The following is a 13,034-nucleotide window of genomic DNA, read 5'->3' as shown; positions in this document are numbered from 1 at the left end:
ACAATATGCAGAAGGGCTAACAGGGAATATTAAGAGTGGACAACCAAGTATAAAATGCTTGGATTAAAAACGGTGTAAGACTGGGATGTAGTCTTTCCCCCCCTACTGTTTGAACTGTAAATTGAAGAATCAATGACGGAAATAAAAGAAAGGTTCAAGAGAGGAATTAAAATTCAAGGTGAAAGGATATCAATGATATGATTTGCTGATGACATCGCTATCCTGAGTGGAAATGAAGAATTACATGATATGCTGTAAGGAATGAACAATCTAACGAGTACAGAATACGGACCGAGAGTAAATCGAAGAAAGACAAAGGTAATGAGAAGTAGCAGAAATGAGAACAGCGAGAAACTTAACATCAGGATTGATGGCCACGAAGTAAATGAAGTTAAGGAATTCTGCTACCTAGGTAGCAAAATAACCTATGACAGATGGAGCAAGGAGGACATAAAAAGCAGACTAGCACTAGCAAAAAGGGCATTCTTGGCCAAGAGAAGTCTACTAGTATCAAACATAGGCCTTATTTTGAGGAAGAAATTTCTCATAGTGTATATCTGAAGCACAGCATTGTATGGCAGTCAAACATGGACTGTGGGAAAACCAGAACAGGAGAGAATCAAAGCATTTGGGATGTGGTGCTACAGGTTAATGTTGAAAACTAGATGGGCTGACAAGGCAAGGAATGAGGTGGTTCTGTGCAGAATCAGAGAGGAAAGGAATATGTAGAAAACACTGCCATGGGGAAGGGATAGGATGATGGGACATCTGTTGAGACAGCAGGGAATGACTTCCATGGTACTAGAGGGAGCTGCAGAGGACAAAAACTGTATAGGAAGACAGAGATTGGAATACATCCAGCAAATAATTGAAGACATATGCTGCAAGTGCTGCTCTGAGATGAAGAGATTGGCACAGGGGAGGAATGTGCCGCAAAAGACCAAGTCTTAGAAAGTAACTAAAATATGATGGTGCCAAGCCATGTCGTATGCCTTATGTAGGTCAAAGAAGATTGTGACAAGCGGTTGGAATTTAGAAAAAGGCTGTCAGATTGCTATTTCCAATCTGAGTAAATAGTCAGTTACAGATCGTTCTTTCCGGAAGCCACACTGATACAGGGACAAATGGCCCTGAGACTCAAGTACCCAACATAATCAGAAGCTAACCATCATCTTGAGCAGTTTACGAAGTATTTTGGTCAGCCTATTAGGTCAGTAGCTGTCCAGAGATGTTGGGTTCTTCTCAGGCTTCAGTATAGGGATAACTATGCTGTATCGCCATTGTGAGGGGAAGACACCCACGAGCCAAATGTAGCTGAAGAATCTGAGATGTTGCCTCTGGGTAAAATCAAAGTGTAGGACCATCTGGTTGCGGATGAAATCCGGGTCTGACGCCAAGTCATGTGAATGGGTCTGAAGCCAAGTCATGTGAAGAGGTAAGAGCCTGCAACAAACACACAAGGGTTTCTTCAACACATCATCTCTACCGGAGAAAAGTAGCAGGATAGGAAGATGACACTGACACTGTCACTGTCACGAGAAGTTTTGCAAGGACCGATGGATCAGTACACAGAACACCCTGTACAACAAGACCCGGACAGTTAATTGTTGCTGGTGGCCCAGAAGTCTATGGAGGTTGGACCAAACCTGGGATGAAGAGGGAGGGAACATAGCACTCACAGCATTCCTTTTCACTCTGCTTAATAACATATTGAAGGTTAGCTTGGAGATGCCTAAAAGCAATGAGTGTTGGTCTGTGAGAGATGTTTAAATCTTTGCAGTGCCTGTCGGCAGTCCTGAGTAGCAACTGCAACATCCTTGGTTCACCACGGTACCACTGACAAGGGGGACCTATTGATAGAGGGACACCACTTCCAACGACGTGAAGAACAGTGTTAGAGATGTCTTGCAAAACCACATCAATGCAATCGTAGCAACAGTTCGAAGTGTACAGAAAACATATTTAAAGGCCAACTGACTCTGTGGAATGTCCAACGTGGGCGCCTGTGTGCCCTGGCAGTGGCAGGAGAATGATCGACTTGCCAGGAAGCGGTTATTGTGACAAAGACCATCATGGGGTGACCAATGTGGTGAAGCCATGAGAGCAGGGGAGGAGATCATGAGACTGACAGCAGAAAAGGTGGCATGAGCAGCACTGAAGTGGGTACAAAAACCGCCACTGAGGAAATACAAATCAAATCAGAGTCTGTATGTAATAAGTTCGTCAATTAGAAGTCCTCACCCACCAAAATGGCACTTCCCCACAGGGGGTGGTGTGCATTGAAGTCCCCGAGGAGGAGAAAAGCCGAAAATGAGGAGGAAAAGCAAACAAACCAAAACCACAAGACAAGTCCTCCACCCACCAAAATGGCACTTCCCCACAGGGGGTGGCGTGCATTGAAGTCCCCGAGGAGGAGATACGGGGGTGGGAGTTGCTATGTTAAGGTAGGCAGTTCAACATAAGAAAGTAGCCTACCTGGAGGGAGGTAGACATTGCAAAAGGTGATTGCTAGTGACATTTCGCTCTTTTTACAGCTGCTATGCGTGAAGCGTTCAGTGAATTCGAAAGTAAAATTCTACGTACCGACTTGACAGAAATCCTTGGAAGTTCTGGTCTTACATTAAATCAGTAAGTGGCTCAAAACAGCATATCCAGACACTCTGGGATGATGATGGCATTGAAACAGAGGATGACACGCGTAAAGCTGAAATACTAAACACCTTTTTCCAAAGCTGTTTCACAGAGAAAGACCGCACTGCAGTTCCTTCTCTAAATCCTCACACAAACGAAAAAATGGCTGACATCGAAATAAGTGTCCAAGGAATAGAAAAGCAACTGAAATCACTCAACAGAGGAAAGTCCACTGGACCTGACAGGATACCAATTCGATTCTACACAGAGTACGTGAAACAACTTGCCCCCCTTCTAACAGCCGTGTACCACAAGTCTCTAGAGGAACGGAAGGTTCCACATGATTGGAAAAGAGCACAGGTAGCCCCAGTCTTCCAGAAGGGTTGTCGAGCAGATGTGCAAAACTACAGATCTATATCTCTGACATCGATCTGTTGTAGAATTTTAGATCATGTTTTTTGCTCACGTATCATGTCCTTTCTGGAAACCCAGAATCTACTCTGTAGGAATCAACATGGATTTCGGAAACAGTGATCGTGTGAGACCCAACTCGCTTTATTTGTTCATGAGACCCAGAAAATATTAGATACAGGCTCCCAGGTAGATGCTATTTTTCTTGACTTCCGGAAGGTGTTCGATACAGTTCCGCACTGTCGCCTGATAAAGTAAGAGCCTACGGAATATCAGACCAGCTGTGTGGCTGGATTGAAGAGTTTTTAGCAAACAGAACACAGCATGTTGTTCTCAACGGAGAGACGTCTACAGACGTTAAAGTAACCTCTGGCGTGCCACAGGGGAGTGTTATGGGACCACTGCTTTTCACAATATATATAAATGACCTAGTAGATAGTGTCGGAAGTTCCATGTGGCTTTTCGCAGATGATCCTGTAGTACACAGGGAAGTTGCAGCATTAGAAAATTGCAGTGAAATGCAGGAAGATCTGCAGCTGATAGGCACTCTGTGCAGGGAGTGGTAACTGAACCTTAACATAGACAAATGTAATGATTGCTAATACATAGAAAGAAGGATCCTCTATTGTATGATTATATGAGAGCAGAACGAACACTGGTAGCAGTTACTTCTGTAAAATCTCTGGGAGTATGCGTGTGAAATGATTTGAAGTGGAATGATCATATAGAATTAGTTGTTGGTAAGGTGGATGCCAGGTTGAGATTCATTGGGAGAGTCCTTAGAAAATGTAGTCCATCAACAAAGGAGGTGGCTTACAAAAACGCTCGTTCGACCTATACTTGAGTATTGCTCACCAGTGTGGGATCCATACCAGGTCGGGTTGACAGAGGAGATAGAGAAGATCCAAAGAAGAGCGGCGCGTTTCGTCACAGGGTTATTTGGTAAGCGTGATAGTGTTACGGAGATGTTTAGCAAACTCAAGTGGCAGACTCTGCAAGAGAGGCAGTCTGCATTGAGGTGTAGCTTGCTGTCCAGGTTTCGAGAGGGTGCGCTTCTGGATGAGGTATCGAATATATTGCTTCCCCCTACTTATACCTACTGAGGAGATCATGAATATAAAATTAGAGAGATTCGAGCGCACAAGGAGGCTTTCCGGCAGTCGTTCTTCTTGCGAACCATATGCGACTGGAACAGGAAAGGGAGGTAATGACAGTGGCATGTAAAGTGCCCTCCACCACACACCGTTGGGTGGCTTGCGGAGTATAAATGTAGATGTAGGTAGATGTAGATGCTGCTTCCAGGTTGGCACGAAAGGGGATCTGGGGTTTGAACTGAAGTACCGACCCCACTAGATGCTGTCTCAGGGCCAGCACAGTTTTGAAAGAACACCTGATAACCATGAAACATTGGGGAGTGGTCATCATGGAAGTGAGTTACTTGAAGAGCGAGACAGAACGCAAAATAAGAGGAAACAAGTTGTACTTCCGGTAGATGACAGTAATATCTGTTGCAATTCCACTGGATTATCGTATGGCGACGTTCCAGATTAGTCATAAAGAAGCCAAAGGGAGGTTATGTCACTCTGGCAGTGGTCGTCAGCAATGAGGATAGGGTGCATTCACAAAAACTGGGTCTGATTCAAAGTGAGGAGGAGGGGGAAAGCCCCTCGAGATGCCGGGGAAGCCTCGTCCTTGAACTTGTGCTGCTTCTCCTCCCCCCCCCCCACCCCCCTCGGAGGGAGGGAGGAGTGTTGTCAGTAAGGGAATAGGTGGAAGCAATGTCCAGATTGGACAGAGAACAAACAGCTTTGGGGCCCTCGTAGCATGGGTCCCTCGTCTGACTATGTTGCAGGCTTCCTCTCTTGCGAATACTGAGGAGGTGTGTTGCGAGAGGGAGCCCCGTCCCTAGCAGGAGCCAAAGAAGAGGCAAAGGAGATGAGAGATTCACAAGGTGAAGTCTGTCAAACCTCTTCCGGACCTCTTAGTAGCTGAGACGGTCAAGGATCTTTATTTATTGGATTCTTTTTTTCTTTGTAAACACTGGACCCTCTGGCGAGTGAAGAGAATGTAGACCAGAGCAGTTTACACAGTTAGGCGATGGGGTGCAAGGGCTCCCCAAATGAAGAGGGCAGCCACAGTCACCACAGATGTGAGTGGCATCACATTGTGAGGACATGTGGCTGAACCTGAGGTAATGGGAGCTGGAATGAATAGTTTGGCCTTCGCATTTATATACCATTACCTCAACCTTCTCGGGCAGGGTATCCCCTTCAAATGCCAGGATGAAAGTGCCTGTCTACACTACTGTCCTTACAGTCTCTCTGGACATGCTGGACGAAATGAAGGCCATGTCATTCCAGATTAGCCATAGGCCTAAGTTCATCATCAGAATGGAGGAGAAGGTCTCTATGGAAAATTGCACCCTTGTCATATTGAGAGACTTGTGAGGAGCGATATTCACTGGGATGTTTCCTAATCAGTCACAGGCATGGAGGGAGGCCGACTGGCTGGCAGAAGTTGTCTTTGTAAGGAGGGAGCCAGACCTTAGACCGGAAGAGCAGCCGGAGAGATTAACACATTTCATGTGCCAAACGTCCGCCCTGGTGCCGCCCACTATGATCAGGGGCTCACCTCGTAGGTGCCACCCAGCTACAGCAACAGCTGCCTGGCATGATCATCATTACTGAGAGTTCTGATGCTTAAAAGGTAAGCACCCACTAAGCATTCACAACCCAGGTACCACCAGTCTGACCCCTGTTGTGTCAGCGGACTCAGCCAGATGGGTACATAACAGCCCATCACATGGAATGGCTATCAAGCTAGTTACCTAGCAAGGAGGCGAAAGGGCTGTGACAAGCAGGGAGAGGGAGGGGGAGGGGGAGAGGGACCCACGTCAAAGATGCTAGGGAGGGAGTTCTCCCCAACTGGCTCACATTACAGATTTCAAATTTAGAGGCTGAGGTCAAACTCCTAAGGGTGACCAAAGAAGAAAAGCCAAAAAGGAGGAGGAAAAGCAAACAAACCAAAACCACAAACCAAAACCACAAGACAAAATGAAGTCAGGAGGATAGCTGAGGTGACATAAATAAGAGCACCAAGAAAGGGAAAGGAAGGGGCAAAGAAAAGGAATAAGGACAGGGAGGGAGAAGGAAGGGTAAGGTAAAGCAGCCCGGAAAAGAAGAAAGGCTGTACTTCTATAAAAACACAAGATTTCATTATGATTTGGATATTTTCGTTATGATTTGGATTTTTAAGTTGACTGGGGCAAAAATTATGAAATATTCAATGTTTTAGTTGTAAACAAAATAACAGACCATCAGAGTGACTATTTGTTACAGACAAACACATCCCCCATGAAAGACTAAGAAAAACCCATAAATATATCAACTACAGGTGAGACATTTTTGTCCAAACGGCGGTTGTAGGGATTTTGAAAAATGCAGCAGCTGTAGTGTTAAACATTGGGTTTAATTTGAAGAAGAAACTTCTGAAAATGTATGTTTGGAGTACAGCATTGTATGGTAGTGAATCATACAACTCGTGAAAATAAGATAACTGAAGAGCTTGAGATGCGTTACAGAAGGATGCTGAAAATTGGGCAGATTGATAAGAGACTGAGGTTTTTAGTAGAACTAGCAAAGAAAGGAATGTATGGAAACACTAAAGAAGAGGGCAAATGATACACTGTGTTAAGACATCAGGGAATAACTTCCATGGCACAAGACGGAGTTGTAGAGGGCAGAAACTGAAGGGGAAGACAGAGTTTGGAATACATCCAAAAAATAATTGAGGGCAGTGGGTGCAGGTGCTATTTTGATATAAAGAGTGTGGCACAAGAGAGGAATTTATGGAGTGCTACCTCAGATGGCTGAAAAAAAAAAAAACCCACACACATATTCTTGAAATTAAAAAAGTGTTAAACAGAGAGAACACCAATATCTGTTGGAGATACCACTATACAACATACATTGCAACAACTGATTTTAATATCATAATTTTGATCAACAGTGAAAAATTATTGCTTTAATGTTCTGAAATATAGACGCTTTAATGTTCTGAAATATGGATGGCTTGTTTTTTTTTCTTTTTTTGCAAGTAGAGATTTCTCAGTTAACCCCTGGAACCGGGAAAATAATAATAATGCAATGCGATGACATTATAACTGTCACTCAGATATATAAGCACCCACAGTCACAAATTTTGGTGTCCATGAACTCACCTCTCATGTTCAAAAGATTCTTTAATGTCATATATAATCAATTCTCACTTACTTGACCATACAGGGGAATTATTAACATTCTTCGATAACTAGTACTGACATCCGAAACATTTTACCAGCGCTTGGCTGCTGCTGAAAAGAACTTGGAAAAAACGTGATTGAATTTAATGCAACGGAGATACCTGTTTAAAGAAACACACCTTTCTAGGTCGATGATGTGCAGGGGTGGCACTTCATTGTGGCCAGCTGTACCCACTGCACATGCAGGGCTATCTGTGCAGGCCGCGATAGACCACACTCTGTCGTCCAAGTCAATCTCCACGTGCTCTTCCCACACGTAATCATCTGCTGCTGTCCACAGCTAAACAATTAAGTGTAAGGAATGTAGGTGTGGCATACCATAACAAACACAAAAGTTCTACATGTATATTTAATTAAAAAAAACTGAAGAATGGGGGTTTCAATGTCACAAACATATTTCTCCTCATAAAGCAGGCAAAGAGTGAGTAAGAGAAAACATTGAGATTCACAGTTTATTTCACTTGTGGAAGAGAATTATGTTCTCAGATCATGTAAAAGAATCCCAAACGTAAAGTAATACTAACAGTTATCTAGTACCTTCTATTTGACACTAAATACCCAGCACTCTAACAAAAACATAATGCTATTTTACATTATTTGGTAGGGTTCAAGATATTGGGTTGTACCATGAAACGACAATGAATACTGTCAAAGTACAGCTATCCACACCATATGGATTAATTCCAGAGAATGCAACCACAAAAAAATTATAAAAGATGGCTGATATTTGAAGGGCTTATCCCCTGCCATTATCAAGGTATAGACTGCATGCCTTGAGAATAACAGGGATTTATTTGCCAAAGACTACAACATACATTTCTTGGTTGGTCATTCCTTTGACACAAACCCTTACTCCTGAGTAATTTTACATCTACAGACAAAACTATAATCATTCTAAAAAAAATGAAAGCACATGAGCTGTCAAAGGTGTTATTGGTCAAGGTATAGAAGTCATTCACAGTTTCCCGAAAAACTGAATTGAGGGGAGAAGGCTGGAGCTAAAGACTGACATATTGATGACTGAACAAGTTCCATCTGCCATACTAAAATGAATGGGAATGCCACTATTCTATAAGTCTGTGAATACATGTTCCATTAAATTGCATTGGTGCCTCACACGGGGGAATCACGCAGGAGGAGGAAAGATGGGGTAGCTGATGGGTCATGTTAACTAACTCCTAGTTTTTCAGATCCCTATATGGAGGGAGATGGACATTACAGTAAAACCCATAGCTGTCTGCATGTGAACAGCCATAGCTTCATAAAATGTATTGAGAGGTAATAATTTACACAAAATGTTAGCAGATACGAAAGTACAGTCACCAACTGGTGCTTATTCAGGACAAACTATTTTATGGAAAGGCATGGTGATTATTGTTTATCATTGCAATGAAAAGTTATATAATCATGCACTGTTTTAAATACTTGCATTCTGGGATTATGGGAGGGATATATGTTCCAGGAAACCGTTTCCTGTAGAGCAATACATATCACTGGATAAAATACAAGTAGTTGTCCAAATTCCTCTAAATGGTGAAAGTAACCATTGAAGTTCCACTGGCTGAAGGCCATAGGTGTACCTAGGGGTGGTAGAAGAAGGTGAGAAGATGGGTCATATTTCAGTCTCTGCTTGGCATCACCTTTCGAATGGGAACAATGTTTATGCGTAATTCAAAATGCATGGGGTCCATTGTAGCTGGGCCAGTGGATCTACATCTACATCGAACTCTGCAAGCTACTTATTGGTGTGTGATGCAGGGTGCTTCTGGTACCACTAAATGATTCCCTCCTACCCCATCCCATTCCTGAATGGCGTGTGGGAAGAACGATTGTCGATAAGCCTCTGTATTGGCTCTAATTTCTCAAATTTTCTCTTCATGGACATTCTGTGAGATATATGTGGGAGGACACAATATGTTGTCCAACTCTTCCTGGAAAGTGCTCTCGAAATTTCAATAGTAAACCTCTCAGTGACGCACAATGCCTCTCTTGTAATGACTGCCTATGCAGGTTTGCTTAGCATCTCGCATTGACTAAATTATCCCTTGATGAAACATGCCACTCTGTTGGATCGATCGATCGCTCTCTCTCTCTCTCTCTCTCTCTCTCTCTCTCTCTCTCTCTCTCTCTCTCTCTCTCTCTCCCCCCCCCTCCCCCTCCTATCAGTCCTATCTAGTAAGGGTCCCACATTGATGAACAATACTACAAAATCAATCAAAAAAGCACCTTACAAGCTACTCCTTTCGTGTATGTGTTACATTTCCTTAAGATTGTTCCTACGAGTCTTAGTTTGGCATCTGCTTTTCCTATCATTTGTTTCATGTGGTCATTCGACTCTGGGTAGTTAATACTGCATATTTATGGTCGTATTGTTTCCAGTAGTATCTCATCTATAGTGTAGTTGTACAGTAGTGGCTTTCTTTTTCTATGTGTGCACAATATGTTACATTTATACAACTCCACCTCTGTCTTTTTCTTGTATTCTTTCTTCTTTTTAACTATGTTCTCCTTGTGGAGATTTCCCTCTTGCTGCACGCTGTGTACCTGGAAGGGAGGATGAGTGAGCCATTCTGTGGTCCACAGCTTGTGCCTTCGTCGATGGCCAGCTAATGCTGGACTGGTAAGCTATGGCCTGCCAGTAAGGCCAAAACACAAACAACCCTCTGAAGGAGGGTCCCAGTTGTATAGGACTCTTCCTAGTCAAAAGTGGGGAGCTGAGAGCCCAAATGCGGGTGTAGCAGAGCAGACAGGGAGCGGTTCCCACATCCCTCATGAACAGATGTATTCAGAAATTGTGGAAGATATGGATGTCTTCATCCTTGCTATAGAAGAGGCCTTAGTCACTGTGTTTACAAAGTGTGTTGTCATTTGAACTGGAATTCAAATTTTTCTTTGTTTTTAAACACCAAAGACAGTCCAAGGTTTTGCATTCTTGTACCTATATACAGTGAAACTCCGCTTTTACATTTTTCAAGGGACTTCAAAAAAATTGTGTAAAATGCGAGAAATAACGTTTTAAACTGTAAAAGTTACATATAGGATTACCCCTTGCATTTTTGCACTTTGTGTATGATATACGTACATAACAGGCATCAAAAGACTTGTCAGAGACTTTTTATTATGTAATAAAAGTTTATCGTCTAATGAAAACCACTGATGCAACTGGAATTGATAACTGTCTGGGAAGTAGAAACATCTGACTTCATTTCAAACGTCATAATTGATGGTTTTGGAAAGCCTGCAGCTGTCATTCATTATTTAAATAATGAAATTCTGCAGTTATTATGTATTTTTAACACACACACACACACACACACACACACACACACACACACACACACACACACACACACACACACACTATGAAAATACTGCACTTGACAACAAGAATGAGTTCTTGAAACACTTTTTGTTCAGCATGAAAAAATTACGTAACCAGAATAGTGTGTAAATTAAAAACATTTGACCAATGCAAAGTGAATGACAGTGTCACCTAGCGCTACAAGATGCCAAACACTGAAACACACTAAATATGGTTTGACAAAGGCGTCACAATGATCACAACAATCACCAAACTGCATTTGTGCAGTAGAGCGTTTGGAAATGATTGTGAATGGTCATGATATCTTTATTCGAATGAACCTAGTTACTCCCATCAGCCATCACACCAAGTAGCGCTTGGCAGCAGCGGGAGATACAGCACAAATTGTTCTAACTTTTACACGTTTACCGGTTCAAATCCGTTGAGTAGAGTGCCCTGGAGTCAAGAAACTAAGCCATGTAATATTTTAAACACTACTGGATGGACGACATGCCAGCATAGTTTTTTCTCAACGAATATCTTTTCGTAGTGCGGAAATCGCAGGAAAATTATAAATATGTTGATGCAAATTCGGGTTCAGACTAACATAGTGGACATAGGAAATTTGACGGGTACGATAAAAAAAAATGTCAAACTGCGGGAAAACGTTAAGTCTGGGAACGCAAAAGCAGTGCTGTACTGTATCTTTCTTTAAATAGAGCAATTCAAAGACCAATGACAACACTGGTCTCCACACTTCATACAGATTGGCAGTTGGCCTCATGGAGTGTTCTCATGCAGCATAAATGCACAGACCCAACAGTTGGGATCATTCATGCAGCTACAAGAAATTTGCCCAAAATGCAAGTATTTCACACCCTGGACAATTATACAGCTTTTAACTGCAATGGTAAACCATTAGTTTCACCTTTCCACTTAATGTGTCCCTCTAAAACCCAAAATAAAAGCTCCAGTACCCACTTATTTTTCACCCCACGTAGACAGAATGGACACCCCTTTGTTCCAGGTTTGCACATCATTTTTCATCAGTCTGCAAGATAAGATCATAGTGATAAGTTATACCATGTTGAGGCACTTGCGAAAGGTAATGGCAACAGGAATGTTATCAGTTTTCTCACAGCATAGAAATGCCAGTACTTCCAGTTTTGCTAACTGATGTTACTTCACTGAATTTTCCCTCAAGATGCTCTAAAAAAAAAAAAAAAACACACACAATGGTTTTGTGGTCAAAAATGATTTGTCATCAGTTCACATACAGACTAGTTACTGCGGGGAGTGACACTGGGGAGGAAATCGTAAGTGGAAACATCAGTTACAATGAAAGTTGTAATCGGACCTGGGGGTATGCACAGACAGCCTAATGGTTAATGCAATTGCTCGTGAAACTTGCGGTCAAGTATCTGCGACAAATTTTAAATAGCCAACACTTTCAAATATTAATAAAAAAAATTTCCACCTTTCCCCGGCATTATTATGAACAAACAATGGTGAGGACCAAATAAAGGTAAAAACGTACTTGGGAGTCTATTAAACAATGACACAAACACACTGAGATTCAGAGAAAAATACTACACTGTCTCACAAAGATCAACAAGCATCTAACCATGCCTCCATAATTTCAAATAGCAGCTAGGGATAAATGTTTTCCCTTCAAAAATATGGATAAGAAATTATACAGGAAGTGTGACAGAGGTCCAAATACAAAACTTTCCATAAATTTATGATGTAAAGACAGATCAGCAAGCAATGACTACTACACAGAATTTCATAGTGCTTCCACATCACATTAGACTTACTTTCCTTCTAACAGTTCCTCTCTACTGTTTAACCTGTTTTATTAGTCCCGTTAGCTTCAATCTGTTTTGTCCACATGAATAACTAATACTCTAAGATCACAAGGGCTTTTAAATTAATCTACCGAGCACAATAACCATCATTATCAAGCTACAATTACCAAATCACTGCCCTCTTGCTTCTGATGACTAAAGACATCATTCACTTCACAGAAAATTAACTAGATGAAAGGGGAGTTGAGGTTTCAGTCTATCTATGGAAAGGAAAATCTAGGTCCAGATTATGCCCAATCATTTCATATTTTTCATGAAACTCACAAAAGGACTAAGAAGTCTAGAAGTTATTTACAAATCAAACCCAGAATATTAACACTGTTAAAGAAGCACTAGAAATGGACACAGTACACTGGTGGGTGGGCGGACCCAAGGAAACAACTATCAGGACAGAATGAAAGACGTCACCTGAAATGAACTCAGCCAAAACTTCTGTGATCCAATGGTACCAAAGCAACTGCATTACTGATACTGCACTAAAGAAAGGTGAACTACACTTGCTCAGCATTAGGAGAGCAATATG

General features: G+C 42.1%; 1 protein-coding gene across 1 annotated transcript in view; it reads right to left on the bottom strand.

Annotated features, from left to right (window-relative positions):
* Nucleotides 1–13,034, bottom strand: part of LOC126481318 (F-box/WD repeat-containing protein 4-like) — a 100,042-nt gene that overhangs the window by 49,375 nt on the left and 37,633 nt on the right. Inside the window, exon 5 of the mRNA XM_050104979.1 lies at nucleotides 7,462–7,622. Coding sequence (XP_049960936.1) covers nucleotides 7,462–7,622 — 161 coding nt within the window. The remainder of the gene's footprint in view (nucleotides 1–7,461; nucleotides 7,623–13,034) is intronic.

Source organism: Schistocerca serialis, chromosome 5 (genome assembly GCF_023864345.2).
Source record: "Schistocerca serialis cubense isolate TAMUIC-IGC-003099 chromosome 5, iqSchSeri2.2, whole genome shotgun sequence".
NCBI lineage: Eukaryota > Metazoa > Arthropoda > Insecta > Orthoptera > Acrididae > Schistocerca > Schistocerca serialis.
The sequence above is the reverse complement of the archived record's forward strand: the minus strand, read 5'-3'. Positions and strand labels throughout refer to the sequence as shown.